At 37.3% G+C, this 18963-nt stretch overlaps 1 protein-coding gene across 6 annotated transcripts in view; it reads right to left on the bottom strand.

Moving 5' to 3' along the window:
* Window positions 1–18963, bottom strand: part of LOC138959870 (solute carrier family 15 member 1-like) — a 67756-nt gene that overhangs the window by 37554 nt on the left and 11239 nt on the right. For all 6 annotated transcript variants that reach the window (XM_070331521.1, XM_070331518.1, XM_070331523.1 and 3 more), the window contains 3 exons: window positions 17893–17983; window positions 15861–15938; window positions 1309–1391 (listed from right to left, as the gene is read on the bottom strand). In XM_070331521.1, coding sequence (XP_070187622.1) covers window positions 1309–1391; window positions 15861–15938; window positions 17893–17983 — 252 coding nt within the window. The remainder of the gene's footprint in view (window positions 1–1308; window positions 1392–15860; window positions 15939–17892; window positions 17984–18963) is intronic.

The following is an 18963-nucleotide window of genomic DNA, read 5'->3' as shown; positions in this document are numbered from 1 at the left end:
TTAGTATTATTTCACAAACATAATTTCACAACTGTTGACAACAGCATACCTTCTTTCACAAACACGCTCAGATGGTATCAAATGATGTGTGTCCTTTCATGAATAGGATTCGCTCAAACTGGCCTGAATCTAAAGCTATAATAAAAAAATTAACAGATTTTGTTGTTGTTGTAAATACAGTGTCGTCAAGCTAGAATGAAAGCTTGTAGGTTTTTCTCAGGTCTGAAGACCTCCATTCAATGTTGTATTGCGAAAGAGATTCATCGCAGCTAATAATACAATGTAATGAGAATGTCAATGGGTGCTAATCTTTGTCATGTGTGAATGTTTTGTTTTACGCTATGCTCTACGTGCAGAACATCTGACTTTCTTTTTTTTTTCTCCAAATTTTTAATCAATCAATAAACACGTGATAACAAACATGGTAACTGTGTGTTTTCTGTTTGTACACATACTTTCTCATTTACATGCTTTCCCTTAAATGAGAGACAATAAACAATTTGTTTCTAATTAATAACACGTCAGACTAACGAAATCTCAAAACAACATGATTTCCAACAAATAATGTTCAGTGTTAATCGTTTTTTTTAAATGCTTACGCACATCTTTGCGATTAAAATAATATGATTAATCTTCTTCATATTTTTGCTGTTACTTTTAATACCAAAAAGCACATCTGTAACATTCAACCTAATTCTTTCGCCAATGTTTACTAATATGTACATTTCAATATATTTTTAAAACCTGAGCACGGTTGGGCATTCAAAGAAAAAATGCTCCAATACATCAAGTTCATCCTCACAATATGTACAGTTTTTATCAGCCTTCACTTTCATTTTACACAATAAAACATTAGTTGGATAAATATTTTGCAATATTTTCCAATGCAGTACACGTAATCGAACTTCTGACTTGAATGCGTCACGGTTCCACCAAATAATTCGCTCATTTTTCCGGATATCACTTTCATAATTCGATATTAAAGTGATCGTTGATTAGAAACCGTTTCGCTCGCAGCTTCATTATTAAACAAACGCATCATGTTTGTTCCAGTAAAAGATGAATGGCCTTTAGCTGTAGTCCAGTGTTTTTATTCTGGTTTGACGCGCGAGTTCACTGTTTGTAGAATATGTGTTACTATTGTACGATTGACGTTTTTTAAATGAAAAACTGCAGATGAATATTATAATAATTGTACACTTAACAGTGAATCCAACTTTTACAACGGCAAGGGAGAAGACAGAAAACAGAAGTGCAATCGAGATGCCTCTACCGAGGTAAAAGATATTTTCACACTTTGAAACTCACGCAAATGCAGTGCATCGTTTTACTGAAGAGACTGCCCGAGGGTTCGACATGCTTGTAGTTTCCCTGTCCAGCCCAAAACACAACTGCAAAGATACATTTTTAGCTTAGATCAGTCTCACAAAACAAATAACAACTTATACTAAAACATTTATTTTTAAACATATTCATGTTTCAATCGGTATTTCAAAATCAAGATCCCTACAGGTGCAAACCACCATGGATCCGTCGAGAATGTGTGCGTGTGATAAAAGCATTATTCCATGGGGACATAAGTATAACAAGTCGCGTGAAGCGATATGAAAACATTTAGTCAAGATCAACACCACAAACCAATCATCGCCCAGACTACATTCACATAGTCTCGGCTAACTATACTGAAGACCGAGACAGGTCACGCTCGCCGAAGCGAATCACGCGCCCCTAAGTACTTACTGAACCTATTTTCTTTCATTCTGAGCTTATATTTAGAGTAAACATGACATATCTATATATTTTTAAATTCAGGAGAAGATGAGGAATACAATACAATGAATTTTAAATGTGTTTGCGAAAAAAATATTTTAATGACAACTTTAATGAGCAAACTCATTTATTTATTTTTAAGCCTCCAAGCTGAAATGCAATACCAAAGTCTGGCCTTCGTCGAACATTACTTGACCAAAATGTCAACAAAATTGGTTAGAAAATGAGAGCGTGACAGTGCCGCCTCAACTTTCACAAAAAGCCGGATATGACGTCATCAAAAACCTTTACCAAAAAAATAAAAAATACATCTGGGAATATCATACTCAGAAACTCTCATGTGAAGTTTCATGAAGATCAGTCCAGTAGTTTTCTCGGAACCGATCTATACACACACACACACACACACACACACACACACACACACACACACACACACACACACACACACAAACACACGCACACACACACACATACACACGCACACGCACACATACACACACACACACACACACACACACACACATACACCACGACCCTGATCTCGATTCCCCCTCTATGTTAAAACATAGAGTCAAAACTTGAATAAATGTAACAAGTCGCGTAAGGCGAAATTACTACATTTAGTCAAGCTGTGGAACTCACAGAATGAAACTGAACGCACTCCATTTTTTCACAATGACCGTAGTCCGCCGCTTGTGCAAAACGGAGTGAAACTGACGAGCCTATTCAGCGCGGTAGTGGTTTTGCTGTGCTGCATAGCACGCTTTTCTGTACCTCTCTTCGTATTAACTTTCTGAGCGTGTTTTTAATCCAAACATATCATATCTATACGTTTTTGGAATCAGGAACCGACAAGAAATAAGATGAAATTGTTTTTAAATCGATTTCGGAAAATTAATTTTGATCATAATTTTTATATTTTTAATTTTCAGAGCTTGTCTTTAATCCAAATATAATATATTTATATGTTTTTGGAATCAGGAAATGATGTAGAATAAAATGAACGTAAATTTGGATCGTTTTATCTAAAAATAAACTACAATTTTCAGATTTTTAATGACCAAAGTCATCAATTAATTTTTAAGCCACCAAGCTGAAATGCAATACCGAAGTCCGGCCTTCGTCAAAGATTGCTTTGCCAAAATTTCAATCAATTTGATTGAAAAATGAGGGTGTGACAGTGCCGCCTCAACTTTTACAAAAAGCCGGATATGACGTCATCAAGGGTATTTATCGAAAAAAAGAAAAAAAAGTCCGGGGATATCATTCCCAGGAATTTTTTTGTAAAATTTCATAAAGATCGGTCCAGTAGTTTGGTCTGAATCGCTCTACACACACACACACACACACACACACAGACAGACAGACAGACACACAGACACACAGACACCACGACCCTCGTCTCGATTCCCCCTCTATGTTAAAACATTTAGTCAAAACTTGACTAAATGTAATAACAAGAAGGGCAAAGCCCATACGACTCACATGCTTGACCTTTACATGACCTTGACCTTCAGCTTAACCTAGCAATGACATCATACACTAAGAACTGCTTTACACATTTTTCCTACCAAAATACATGTGACCTTGACCCAAGGTCAAGGTCATCCAAGGTCATGCAACACAAAGCTGTTAATTCAAGACATAGGAAGTACAATGGTGCTTATTGGCTCTTTCTACCATGAGATATGGTCACTTTTAGTGGTTCACTACCTTATTTTGGTCACATTTCATAAGGGTCAAAGTGACCTTGACCTTGATCATATGTGACCAAATGTGTCTCATGATGAAAGCATAATACTCCGTCACGGCGGAGGGCTGACCGTGCACCCAAAAGCGGACTCAACCAAATGGGTATTTTTTGAAAGCTTGGGGCCTGCCGAACATAACAATCGATGTTAACAAGAAATATTCAAGGGCGCACTTTCTCTTTTCAGTCAAAATTCAACTATACCCTGAAGAGTGATGCACGAGCATTTCAGACGCTTGCCTCTGAAAAAAGAAGTTCTCAGCCAAATTACGAACTCAAACTGGTACGTTTTACATATAAATGTGTTAGTTGGTATCTTTTGATTATCACAAAACAATTTGCGACTGCTTTGGCCGAGGATGCTGGTGACAGTATCATTATTATGAACCCTACCCTAAATCCAGGAAAGACGTCGTCCAAAATGTAGGTAAGTTTTGATTAAAAATAAATTCACACAAGACTAGTATTGTTGTTTGGCTTCAATGGATATATTTTCGTCAAGTATGATGTCTTTACATAATATCTGTAAAATATGAATGGATTTGAACCATATACTATGTCACTATGACCTTCCAATCTTCCTAACCCCCAGCACAGTAAAGCGTGCGAGACGTTTCCTGAACAAATGTCGCTTTGTGGTGCGAGTTCAGTGTGACATGATTAGTTTCCAGAACCCCATTTCTGACTTTCGAAGTTTATCTACATACATTTAGCAATGCACGAGCAAACTATGACAACTTAATGGTGCCTTTTGGTTTAATGCTATGGTAAAAAATCCTAGTGATAGTGTTTACAGCTTGAAACAAAACATAACAGAGGGGAGTAGTCTTCCTCAATCTGGTTCAGAGCATAATGTATTTCTATTTTCAGAGGTAGCATTATTTCTGATAAGAGCTAGAGCCAATATAATGATGCTGAATATTTGAAAAATAAACTTTGTGACTCATCTGAGTAGCAGAAGAGCCTTCGTGATCGTCAGCGTAAGGCTGGCTGTCTTCAAGGCAATTCCTAGATGAACAACTTAACACTGCGTTCGATTATTCGCCCGTTTCTTAAGCTAGAGCTTTGAAACTTTACACGCGTCTAGGGCTACATGAACGCTTTACAATACATACAATATAGTTGACTCTCGCGTTATGTAAAGGTCACAACAAGGTCATTACCAGGCAAAAACGAGGGAAAACCGACGGAAAATACCATTTTCTGCAACTGTTTGTTAGAAAAAGCTTTCAAATTCAATTATTTTTGGGGGATTAACGCATCTCTAGACATGACAATCATCCGATTATCAGACATCAATTGTGGAGGTCACGACAAGGTCATTACCAGGCAAAAACGAGGGAAAACCGAGGGAAAATACCATTTTCTGCAACTTGTGTGAAAGTAAAAGCTTTCAAACTCCATCTTCTTCTGGTATTGGCGCATCTCTAGGCATGACAATCATCTGATTAACAGTCCTCAATTTTCAAGGTCACAACCAGGTCATTACCAGATAGAACCGAGAGAAAACCGAGAAAAAAATACCATTTTCTATAACTTTTTTGTAAGTAAGAGCTTATAAACTCCATCTTCTTCTGGGATTAGCGCTGATTTCAATGACCCTGAAGTCCGAGGAAAGTTTTCTTGGCCCATGCCTAGTTTGAAGGTCATGACAAGGTCAAGTTTACACGTTTTCTATTTGTGTTCGGCTATTTTCTAAGCTAAAGCTGTTGAGGCAGATTCATGACATCTTCCTTCGCCCACAGGGGCTCTAGGGGGGTGGGCGGGGCTGGATGTAATAGGGGTAGAAGAGAAGGGGAGAGAGAAGAAAAAGTCAATGTTAAGGCTGGAGCACACTTTGGAAAGTACGTTGGAGTAGCCTCCCTTCTACGTTGGAGTAGCCTCCCTTCCCGGATTTAGAACGCGTTTCGTGTCGTAACAGATTATCCACTTACTAGCCATATCCGTATGCAAAATAATGAAATAAACATTAGGAAATGGCAGACGTTTACAAATATCGACATTCTCTATCAGTGCAATAAAAAACAATCGTTAGAACTTGCATTTACGACATGTCGTGCGTGAGAACGTGTCAACAAGCACTTTTTGCCTTGCTGAAGAACCCCACGAGTCAAGCTAAAACAGACGACAAGTAATGGAAAGCAGTCTGCGGATAAACATAACAAACTACTGATGAAAAAGTGTGTTCATCCCTGCTCTGGATAAAAGACATCGGACTGATGACAACGTGGCAGCGTTCACGCGAAAAGATTTTTTTTCAGATTATCGCTTCTACATTTTATTGCACGTACTTGGGGCAGATCTGAATTTCTGAAAGATGACAAATCGGTCTTGTGAGTTGAGAACCACATGTTCTTTGCCGACAGAAATCACGATGGGACAAGATGTAGATTGTGTTGAAGAGATGTTTGCAGATTATCGCATCTACATTTTATTGCTCAGATCAATGCACGTAGTTGGGGTAGATCTGAATTTCGCAATGGAAGACGACAAATCCGTCTTGTGAGTTAAGAACCACACGTTCTTTGGCGGCAGAAATCACTATGGGACAAGATGAGGATTGTGTTGAGGGGCTAATACTGACTGACTTTAGATGAAGAGTTCCTAGACTGCCTGGTTTTTGTAGAGAGGCATCATGATGATATCCTGGTTTTTTTTTACGTTCTTGGTGACAACGCGCCAGAATCGCACGAAGATCGAACTCTCGAAGAAAACAAGTTTATCGCTGAACATCGGAAATGTGAAATGCTCTTCCTGTCTGAGCAGTCTCCCCGTTAAATCCACAGGCTACATTATTTATCAGGTAACTTACCAAACCGGAGTGTGTGTGTGTGTGTGTGTGTGTGTGTGTGTGTGTGTACACCGGATTACCACCATCAACGCACCCTTTTGGACTTTTCTACTATGCCTGCTGTGACATTCACGAGGATTATTGTGATTCTTGGACAATATCGTGTGCCTATGCTGGACTTGCAGGAAGACAAACGGTGCCGGAACGGTATACGTGCTGCCAAGTGTGCACGTCCAGAGCGCAGTGTGAACCGAGAGTGAGTGTGTCATTGTGTGGAAGTTTTGCTTGATTGATTTATTCATGATTTAATTTGCTTTTTGGTTCAATAGTAAAATCTGTGTACGTTATACTTTGTATTTTGTGGTGTGATTCGCCCGAGTGCGAGACCCCCATCCCCGAACGCCTCTGTGGGTGGAATTGTATATATTCTCATCTACACACTCATACTTGTGTAACGTGAGTGTGTAGATGAGAATGTGAAAGTTGCTTTGGACCCAGATACACACAGCAGACACCAACGCAACAGCTAAGTTTCAGCCTGACAAAGAAATTCGAGTGACACAGCTAATGGCTGTACTTGTTATTTCTCTATTAAAACAAATGTTTCAAGATCTTTAGGCCAAAACAAATAAATTGTCTGTTTCTATTAACATGGCTAAAAAAAATAGGGTAGGTAGGTAGGTGTTTTTGTTGTTGTTGTTGCCAGGATAGAATTCTTGAAAATAAATGACACAAAGAGACAAGACTCGCTATAGATAGATTTATATATAAAAAAAAAAGATGTGACAAAGGATATAAAATGATTGTTTTACCTGATCTGGAATCTTCAGTAGTAATTGCATAAAAAAAAGTCTGATAATTATATCAATTATCATGTTAACTTTTTCTTAAAATGGGTGCGTTAAATCCTAGTCTGTTTGTTTTTAATGGACTAAGCAATCCTTGGACTGACAGAAAAGATGTATTTTAAAAATGTCCAGTTGCTTTTACATATTTTTCTAATTGGAAGAGAATACAAATTATGCACTCTTTTCTGTTCAAATGGGTAGAGGGCGGGGGTAGTAAAAGGATCACAGTTCAAGATTTTGCGCGACAAGAGGTGTGTTTCTTTTATAAAGAGCAAAAACTCAACTTGGTATCTAACACTATTTCTGAACACTGTAACCACTTTAGCACTTTTTTTTTTTCTGTCTTCCAAACTTCTAATTCAGCTTCAAAAATGATTAAAAAAAAAGGGTTTTTTTCTTCTGAAATCTACAGTTAAATCACTATATTGGATATTCTATTTTGCTTCCCTATTTATCTTCTTAAGTTTTTGATCATCTGATTACCTTGCTTTTCTATTTGGAAGATAATATGCACTCTTTTCTGAAAAATGGGTAGGGGGTGGGGGTAGTAAAAGCATCACAGTTCAAGATTTTGCGCGACAAGAGGTGTGCTTCTTTCAACTGTGATGAAGAGGAATAACTCAACTTGGTATCTAACACTATTTCTGAACACTGTAACTACTGAAGCACTTTTAATTTTTTTTTCTGTCTTCCAAGCTTTAAATTCAGCGTATAAAATGAGTAAAAAATTGGTTTTTTTTCTGAATTCACCAGTTAAATCACTCTGTTGGATGTTATTTTTTGCTTCCCTACTTCTGTTCTGAAGTTTTTGATCATCTGACTACCTTGCTTTTCTATTTGGAAGATAATATGCACTCTTTTCTGAAAAATGGGTAGGGGGTGGGGGTAGTAAAAGCATCACAGTTCAAGATTTTGCGCGACAAGAGGTGTGTTTCTTTTAACTGTGATGAAGAGGGATAACTCAACTTGGTACCAAACACTATTTCTGAACACTGTAACCATTTTAGCACTTTCATTTTTTTTCTCTCTGTCTTCCAAGCTTTAAAATTTAGCTAATAAAATGAGTAAAAAAGTGGTTTTTTTTCAGAGTTCACCAGTTAAATCACTATGTTGGATGTTCTATTTTGCTTCCCTATTTCTGTTCTTCAGTTTTTGATCATCTGACTACCCTGCTTTTCTATTTGGTAGATAATATGCACTCTTTTCTGAAAAAATGGGTAGGGGGTGGGGGAAGTAAAAGTATCACAGTTCAAGATTTTGGCCGACAAGAGGTGTATTTCTTTTAACAGTGGTAAAGAGGGATAACTCAACTTGGTATCTAACACTATTTCTGAACACTGTAATCACTTTAACACTTTTAATTTATGTTTGTTTGTGTTCCAAGTTTTAAATTAAGCTTCAAAAATGGGTAAAAAAATAGTTTTCTCATAATTCACAAGTTAAATCATTATGTTGGATGTTCTATTTTGCTTCCCTCTTTCTCTTCTTAAGTTTTTGATCATCTGACTACCCTGCTTTTCTATTTGGAAGATAATATGCACTCTTTTCTGAAAAATGGTAAGGGGGTGGGGGTAGTAAAAGCAACACAGTTCAAAATTTTGCGCGTTAAGAGGTGGATTTTTTTTAAAATTGGTAAAGAGGGATAACTCAACTTGGTATCTAACACTATTTCTGAACACTGTAATCACTTTAACACTTTTAATTTATGTTTGTCTGTGTTCCAAGTTTCAAATTAAGCTTCAAAAATGGGTTAAAAAAATGGTTTTTTAATAATTCACAAGTTAAATCATTATGTTGGATGCTCTATTTTGCTTCCCTCTTTCTCTTCTTTAAGTTTTTGATCATCTGACTACCCTGCTTTTCTATTTGAAAGATAATATGCACTCTTTTCTGAAAAATGGGTAGGGGGTGGGGGTAGTAAAAGCATCACAGTTCAAGATTTTGCGCGACAAGAGGTGTGTTTCTTTTAACTGTGATGAAGAGGGATAACTCAACTTGGTACCAAACACTATTTCTGAACACTGTAACCACTTTGGCACTTTCATTTTTTTCTCTCTGTCTTCCAAGCTTTAAAATTCAGCTAATAAAATGAGTAAAAAAGTGGGTTTTTTCAGAATTCACCAGTTAAATCACTATGTTGGATGTTCTATTTTGCTTCCCTATTTCTGTTCTTCAGTTTTTGATCATCTGACTACCCTGCTTTTCTATTTGGTAGATAATATGCACTCTTTTCTGAAAAAATGGGTAGGGGGTGGGGGAAGTAAAAGTATCACAGTTCAAGATTTTGGCCGACAAGAGGTGTATTTCTTTTAACAGTGGTAAAGAGGGATAACTCAACTTGGTATCTAACACTATTTCTGAACACTGTAATCACTTTAACACTTTTAATTTATGTTTGTTTGTGTTCCAAGTTTTAAATTAAGCTTCAAAAATGGGTAAAAAAATAGTTTTCTCATAATTCACAAGTTAAATCATTATGTTGGATGTTCTATTTTGCTTCCCTCTTTCTCTTCTTAAGTTTTTGATCATCTGACTACCCTGCTTTTCTATTTGGAAGATAATATGCACTCTTTTCTGAAAAATGGTAAGGGGGTGGGGGTAGTAAAAGCAACACAGTTCAAAATTTTGCGCGTTAAGAGGTGGATTTTTTTTAAAATTGGTAAAGAGGGATAACTCAACTTGGTATCTAACACTATTTCTGAACACTGTAATCACTTTAACACTTTTAATTTATGTTTGTCTGTGTTCCAAGTTTCAAATTAAGCTTCAAAAATGGGTTAAAAAAATGGTTTTTTAATAATTCACAAGTTAAATCATTATGTTGGATGCTCTATTTTGCTTCCCTCTTTCTCTTCTTTAAGTTTTTGATCATCTGACTACCCTGCTTTTCTATTTGAAAGATAATATGCACTCTTTTCTGAAAAATGGGTAGGGGGTGGGGGTAGTAAAAGCATCACAGTTCAAGATTTTGCGTGACAAGAGGTGTGTTTCTTTTAACTGTGATGAAGAGGGATAACTCAACTTGGTACCAAACACTATTTCTGAACACTGTAACCACTTTGGCACTTTCATTTTTTTTCTCTCTGTCTTCCAAGCTTTAAAATTCAGCTAATAAAATGAGTAAAAAAGTGGTTTTTTTCAGAATTCACCAGTTAAATCACTATGTTGGATGTTCTATTTTGCTTCCCTATTTCTGTTCTTCAGTTTTTGATCATCTGACTACCCTGCTTTTCTATTTGGTAGATAATATGCACTCTTTTCTGAAAAAATGGGTAGGGGGTGGGGGAAGTAAAAGTATCACAGTTCAAGATTTTGGCCGACAAGAGGTGTATTTCTTTTAACAGTGGTAAAGAGGGATAACTCAACTTGGTATCTAACACTATTTCTGAACACTGTAATCACTTTAACACTTTTGATTTATGTTTGTTTGTGTTCCAAGTTTTAAATTAAGCTTCAAAAATGGGTAAAAAATAATAGTTTTCTCATAATTCACAAGTTAAATCATTATGTTGGATGTTCTATTTTGCTTCCCTCTTTTTCTTCTTAAGTTTTTGATCATCTGACTACCCTGCTTTTCTTTTTGGAAGATAATATGCACTCTTTTCTGACAAATGGGAAGGGGGTGGGGGTAGTAAAAGCATCACAGTTCAAAATTTTGGCCGACAAGAGGTGTATTTTTTTTAAATTGGTAAAGAGGGATAACTCAACTTGGTATCTAACACTATTTCTGAACACTGTAATCACTTTAACACTTTTGATTTATGTTTGTCTGTGTTCCAAGTTTCAAATTAAGCTTCAAAAATGGGTAAATAAAATGGTTTTTTAATCATTCACAAGTTAAATCATTATGTTGGATGTTCTATTTTGCTTCCCTCTTTCTCTTCTTTAAGTTTTTGATCATCTGACTACCCTGCTTTTCTATTTGAAAGATAATATGCACTCTTTTCTGAAAAATGGGTAGGGGGTGGGGGTAGTAAAAGCATCACAGTTCAAGATTTTGCGCGACAAGAGGTGTGGTTTTTTTAACTGTGATGAAGAGGGATAACTCAACTTGGTATCAAACACTATTTCTGAACACTGTAACCACTTTAGCACTTTTAATTTTTTTTTTTCTGTCTTCAGTTCCAAGCTTTAAATTAAGCTAATAAAATGAGTAAAAAAAGTGGGTTTTTTTTTAGAATTCACCAGTTAAATCACTATGTTGGATGTTCTATTTTGCTTCCCTATTTCTGTTCTTCAGTTTTTGATCATCTGACTACCCTGCTTTTCTATTTGGTAGATAATAATTATGCACTCTTTTCTGAAAAAATGGGTAGGGGGTGGGGGAAGTAAAAGTATCACAATTCAAGATTTTGCGCGACAAGAGGTGTATTTCTTTTAACAGTGGTAAAGAGGGATAACTCAACTTGGTATCTAACACTATTTCTGAACACTGTAATCACTTTAACACTTTTAATACATGTTTGTCTGTGTTCCAAGTTTCAAATTAAGCTTCACAAATGGGTAAAAAAAATAGTTTTCTCATAATTCACAAGTTAAATCATTATGTTAGATGTTCTATTTTGCTTCCCTCTTTCTCTTCTTAAGTTTTTGATCATCTGACTACTCTGCTTTTCTATTTGGAAGATAATATGCACTCTTTTCTGACAAATGGGAAGGGGGTGGGGGTAGTAAAAGCATCACAGTTCAAAATTTTGCGCGTTAAGAGGTGTATTTTTTTTTAAATTGGTAAAGAGGGATAACTCAACTTGGTATCTAACACTATTTCTGAACACTGTAATCACTTTAACACTTTTAATCAATGTTTGTTGGTGTTCCATGCTTCAAATTGAGCTTCAAAATGGATACAAAAGGATTTTTTTCCGAATTCACAAGTAAAATCACTACGTTTAATGTTCTATTTTGCTTCCCTATTTCTCTTCTTCAGTTTGTGATCATCTGATTGTTATTTTGTTTACATTTTCACAATACAATATTGCAACTTATTCAGTAGTGTTTGCGTGAAAAAATCTGATACCTATGCTTAAACTTCAGTCGTTATCTTAAAATTTTGCGCGTTAAGCCCTTTATATTTTGTATTTTCCTGATAAAGCAAACATTGAACTAACAGAAAAAGTAACTTTTAAAACTACCTAATCACTTTGAAATTGGGCCTCCAAAGTGTTCTCCAGCCTTAAAGGCATATGTACTCGATGACTATACACGCTAATTGCTTTACCAACAGCTGGAGACATGCTAAATTAAGTTCCCTGCAAAATATTGTGGTCTAGGACCCCTTCAATGTTGAGATATGTTAATTTTCATTTTGATCTGGATCGTCCTATTTATAGATTTGGCAACACATGTAACGTTGATGCAAGGGAGCTAACACCGCGGCTTTGTTGACATCCTCACTTTTTCAGAGGTTAGAACAAGCTGTAATGCATGTATTATGGTCCGCGCATGGTGACATATCGTCATTATATGGTCTTATGGTGCGTTTGACATCGATTATGGGCAAACTACACTTTGTAAACACGGGAGCGCGTACATATGCCTTTAAGGTGTTCATCTACCGATAGCCTTGCGGTCTGCAAGCCTGACTCTGAGGATCACACCGGCTGTCCTGGCACTCAGACGAGTCATAAAGTTGATATATTTTCCGTCGTTTTACCCAGTAATGACCTTGTTGTGTGACCTTTAAATATTACGAGAGTCAACAATATTTGTTTCATGTCTTGTAATGCCCTAGACGTGTGTAAAATCCCATCCTTGTCATGACCTTCAAACATTGCATGGGTCAAGAAAACTTTCCAAAGACTTCAGGGTCATTGAAATCAGCGCTAATCCTAGAAGAAGATGGAGCTTATAAGCTCTTACTTACAAAAAAGTTGCAGAAAGTGGTATTTTCCCTCGGTTTTTCCATCGGTTTTATCTGGTAATGACCTTGTTGTGACCTTGAAAATTGAGGACTGTTAATTAGATGATTGTCATGTCTCGAGATGCGCCAATACCAGAAGAAGATGGAGTTTGAAAGCATTTACTTACACACAAGTTGCAGAAAATGGTATTTTCCCTCGGTTTTCCCCGGTAATGACCTTGTCATGACCTCCACAATTCATGACTGTTAATCAGATGATTGTCATGTCTAGAGATGCGCTAATCCCAGGAAACAATTGAATTTGAAAGTTCATTCTTACAAACAGTTGCAGAAAATGGTACTTTCCCTCGGTTTTTCTTCGGTTTTACCTGGTGATGACCTTGTTGTGTGACCTTTAAATATTACGAGAGTCAACAATATTTGCGTTATGTCTCATAAATCCCAAGACGTGTGTAAAGTTGTAATTAAGCTTTAGCTTCGAAAATAGCTGACGTCCAGAAAGTATTTTATTTGACCGTAAAAGATATTCCCAAATAGAAAACGTGTAAATTTGACCTTGTCATGACCTTCAAAGTAGGCATGGGTCAAGAAAACTTTCCTCGGACTTCAGGGTCATTGAAATCAGCGCTAATCCCAGAAGAAGATGGAGTTTATAAGCTCTTACTTACAAAAAAGTTATAGAAAATGGTATTTTCCCTAGGTTTTCTCTCGGTTCTATCTGGTAATGACCTTGTTGTGACCTTGAAAATTGAGGACTGTTAATCAGATGATTGTCATGCCTAGAGATGCGCCAATACCAGAAGAAGATGGAGTTTGAAAGCTTTTACTTACACACAAGTTGCAGAAAATGGTATTTTCCCTCGGGTTTCCCTCGTTTTTACCCGGTAATGACCTTGTCGTGACCTCCACAATTGATGTCTGATAATCGGATGATTGTCATGTCTAGAGATGCGTTAATCCCAGGAAACAATTGAATTTGAAATCTTTTTCTTGCAAACAGTTGCAGAAAATGGTACTTTCCGTCGGTTTTCCCTCGTTTTTGCCTGGTAATGACCTTGTTGTGACCTTTAAATAACGCGAGAGTCAACTATATTTTACGTATTGTAAAGCGTACATGTAGCCCTAGACGCGTGTAAAGTCTCAAAGCTCTAGCTTAAGAAACGGGCGAATAATCGAACGCAGTGTTAAGTTGTTCATCTAGGAATTGCCTTGAAGACAGCCAGCCTTACGCTGACGATCACGAAGGCTCTCTTGCTACTCAGATGAGTCACAAAGTTCATTTTTCAAATATTCAGCATCATTATATTGGCTCTAGCTCTTATCAGAAATAATGCTACATCTGAAAATAGAAATACATTATGCTCTGAACCAGATTGAGGAAGACTATTCCCATCTGTTATGTTTTGTTTCAAGCTGTAAACACTATCACTAGCAATTTTACCATAGCATTAAACCAAAAGGCACCATTAAGTTGTCATATTTTGCTCGTGCATTGCTAAATGTATGTAGATAAACTTTGAAAGTCAGAAATGGGGTTCTGGAAACTAATCATGTCACACTGAACTCGCACCACAAAGCGACATTTGTTCAGGAAACGTCTCGCACGCTTTACTGTGCTGGGGGTTAGGAAGATTGGAAGGTCATAGTGACATAGTATATGGTTCAAATCCATTCATATTTTACAGATATTATGTAAAGACATCATACTTGACGAAAATATATCCATTGAAGCCAAACAACAATACTAGTCTTGTGTGAATTTATTTTTAATCAAAACTTACCTACATTTTGGACGACGTCTTTCCTGGATTTAGGGTAGGGTTCATAATAATGATACTGTCACCAGCATCCTCGGCCAAAGCAGTCGCAAATTGTTTTGTGATAATCAAAAGATACCAACTAACACATTTATATGTAAAACGTACCAGTTTGAGTTCGTAATTTAGCTGAGAACTTCTTTTTTCAGAGGCAAGCGTCTGAAATGCTCGTGCATCACTCTTCAGGGTATAGTTGAATTTTGACTGAAAAGAGAAAGTGCGCCCTTGAATATTTCTTGTTAACATCGATTGTTATGTTCGGCAGGCCCCAAGCTTTCAAAAAATACCCATTTGGTTGAGTCCGCTTTTGGGTGCACGGTCAGCCCTCCGCCGTGACGGAGTATAACATGTGCCCCACATAATTTTTAAGTTTGAAACAGTTATCTTCCATAGTTCAGGGTCAAGGTCACTTCAAAATATGTATACAATCCAACTTTGAAGAGCTCCTGTGACCTTGACCTTGAAGCAAGGTAAACCAAACTGGTATCAAAAGATGGGGCTTACTTTGCCCTATATATCTTATATTGATGAGGTATTAAATCTCAAAAACTTCAGAGAAAATGTGAAAAATGTGAAAAATAGCTGTTTTTTAGACAACATTTATGGCCCCTGCGACCTTGACCTTGAAGCAAGGTCAAGATGCTATGTATGTTTTTTGGGGCCTTGTCATCATACACCATCTTGCCAAATTTGGTACTGATAGACTGCATGAATAGTGTCCAAGAAATATCCAACGTTAAAGTTTTCCGGACGGACGGACGGACGCCGGGACGGACGGACGGACGGACGACTCGGGTGAGTACATAGACTCACTTTTGCTTCGCATGTGAGTCAAAAAGCAACAGCCTCAGACGCAAGAGAAAATAGATTTAAAAGAATCATCCAAATAAAGGACCTGCTTACAAAAACGGACACATTTTCAGCCAGGAGAGACAGAAAGCACATGCTCACAACCATGACCGATTCAATGACTACTGAACGATAGGAATTATACATTGTACAACAGCGATAATATACTCACGAGAAGCCATTGTCATCAGTATTGCCGGGACGCCAAAAGCCAGCGGGTAACAACTCTCATCCACGCAATGAACATCCGCTGAAATGAAAGTGGTCGCCCATTTAAGTCATATCTCATTCTGAAGAGACAGAGTCTATTACACATGTCGTACTAGATGATTACCCGCTTCGCCGGGTACCGGGTTCGCCGGGAAGAAGTAGAGCCGAATACCAGGCTGCGCCTGGGACCCGGCTTTGCGGAGGAAGGGAGATAATCGCGGCTGAAAACACTGGAGAAGATAAGGAAGAGTTACTGGTAGTGGATCCAGACAAACAAAACAAGAAGGGCAAAGCCCATACGACTCACATGCTTGACGTTGACCTTTACATGACCTTGACCTTCAGGGTCAAGGTCAAATAACTAAACCTAGCAATGACATCATACACTAAGAACTGCTTTACACATTTTTCCTACCAAAATACATGCCAAGGTCAAGGTCATCCAAGGTTATGCAACACAAAGCTGTTAATTCAAGACATAGGAAGTACAATGGTGCTTATTGGCTCTTTCTACCATGAGATATGGTAACTTTTAGTGGTTCACTACCTTATTTTGGTCACATTTCATAAGGGTCAAAGTGACCTTGACCTTGATCATATGTGACCAAATGTGTCTCATGATGAAAGCATAACATGTGCCCCACATACTTTTTAAGTTTGAAACAGTTATCTTCCATAGTTCAGGGTCAAGGTCACTTCAAAATATGTATACAATCCAACTTTGAAGAGCTCCTGTGACCTTGACCTTGAAGCAAGGTAAACCAAACTGGTATCAAAAGATGGGGCTTACTTTGCCCTATATATCATATATAGGTGAGGTATTGAATCTCAAAAACTTCAGAGAAAATGTGAAAAATGTGAAAAATAGCTGTTTTTTAGACAACATTTATGGCCCCTGCGACCTTGACCTTGAAGCAAGGTCAAGATGCTATGTATGTTTTTGGGGCCTTGTCATCATACACCATCTTGCCAAATTTGGTACTGATAGACTGAATAGTGTCCAAGAAATATCCAACGTTAAAGTTTTCCGGACGGACGGCCGGACGGACGGACGGACGACTCGGGTGAGAACATAGACTCACTTTTGCTTCGCATGTAAGTCAAAAAAATCGGTTCAGCCCGCACAGCGCTGCGCGCTGAGAGCACGTGTTGAAATATCTCATCGACCAGGTTGTGTCCCGGGTGTACCTGAATATGCCCACCAAATTAGAAACAGATCCATCGAGAACTTTGGCCGTGCATCGCGAACAGACAGACAGACAGACACGAGTCGTATATATATATAGATGCGTTTAGAGCGCTTACTTCCCTTTGCTTATCAGATCTCTCCTAAGCTAACCTCAAACTTGAACATCTGATCCTCTGTGTGTGTGTGTGTGTGTGTGTGTTTGAAAAAAAAATGAACAGACCAAAGAAAAACGAATCAGCATTGTTATTTCACTGCTGTGTTCCTCACAATACACATGCTCTCTCACTGCTAATCGCAATCCCGGACATTATACTATGTGTAACCCCCCCCCTCATATTTCTCAAAAGATAATGTTAATGACAAGATGAACAAGAAAAGCACACGTTAATGCTTTATTCTACTCCCCTTCGTCATTCCCATTACAATGGAATCCTGAAAAAATATTTGCTGTTCTACCCTCATTAAATAATTTTAAAGAGAGCGTTGATTTCCTAATTATTGCCCTAAACTTGATCCTGATGCCACCTGGCATAATTCTTCAGTGTTTCAATCCTAAGAATATCTCCAAAACAAACCTGCCCACCCCAAAGTTTGAGAAAAAACGAAACTATCAGAGCAACACAAAAACTATCATACATATGTGTTTTACCCAGTTGCATCCAAGTTTACAGGCTTGATACTTGGCTGACCGAGATAAAAAAAAAATTAAAAAAAAAAAAAAAAAATGTGTACACATTCCTAAGACTCTCTTGATTACGTAAGGGAGTAAAACACCACATATCGACCAACATAAGTTAAGACGTACATCTGAGCACGGGAGTAATGATGGTAGAAAGCATACTGCCGATGTTGATTATGAAATAGAACGTTGAGAAGAATGTGGCTCGCCGTCTCATCTGCAACAAAGCACAGTATCGAATTACGTGGAGCACACAAAGAATTGCACATTCTACACAGATAGTTTTTGTATTTTTCTCAATTCCTAGACTTTGTCCACGAGCAGGCCTCCCAAGTTCTAAATACACATGAAGGATGAAGGCATAGAAAAGCAAGCATTTTTGACAGAAATCGACGGGTGAGAACCACATGACGTAGCTTTATTTATTTTATGTTTTATCCTGTTTGGGCCTTTTTACATTTAGTCAAGTTTTGACAAAATGTTTTAACATAGAGGGGGGGAATCGAGACGAGGGTCGTGGTGTATGTGTGTGTGTGTATGTGTGTGTGTGTGTGTGTGTGTGTGTGTGTGTGTGTGTGTGTGTGTGTGTGTGTGTGTGTGTGTGTGTGTGTAGGGCGATTCAGACTAAACTACTGGACGGATCTTTATGAAATTTGACATGAGAGTTCCTGGGTATGAAATCCCCGAACGTTTTTTTCATATTTTTGATAAATGTCTTTGATGACGTCATATCCGGCTTTTCGTGAAAGTTGAGGCGGCACTGTCACGCCCTCATTTTTCAACCAAATTGGTTGAAATTTTGGTCAAGTAATCTTCGACGAAGCCCGGACTTCGGTATTGCATTTCAGCTTGGTGGTTTAAAAATTAATTATTAAAAATTAAAAATCAGAAAATTGTAAAAAAAAATTAAAAATTTATAAAACGATCCAAATTTACGTTTATCTTATTTTCCATCACTTGCTGATTCCAAAAACAAATAAACATGTTATATTCGGATTAAAAACAAGCTCTGAAAATTAAATATATACAAATTATTATCAAAATTAAATTGTCGAAAACAATTTAAAAACACTTTCATTTTATTCCTTGTCGGTTCCTGATTCCAAAAACATATAGATATGATATGTTTGGATTAAAAACACGCTCAGAAAGTTAAAACAAAGAGAGGTACAAAAAAGCGTGCTATCCTTCTTAGCG

This window comes from Littorina saxatilis, linkage group LG2, assembly GCF_037325665.1.
Source record: "Littorina saxatilis isolate snail1 linkage group LG2, US_GU_Lsax_2.0, whole genome shotgun sequence".
Classification (NCBI taxonomy): domain Eukaryota; kingdom Metazoa; phylum Mollusca; class Gastropoda; order Littorinimorpha; family Littorinidae; genus Littorina; species Littorina saxatilis.
Note: the sequence above shows the minus strand (reverse complement) of the source record. Positions and strands in the feature narration are given on the sequence as shown.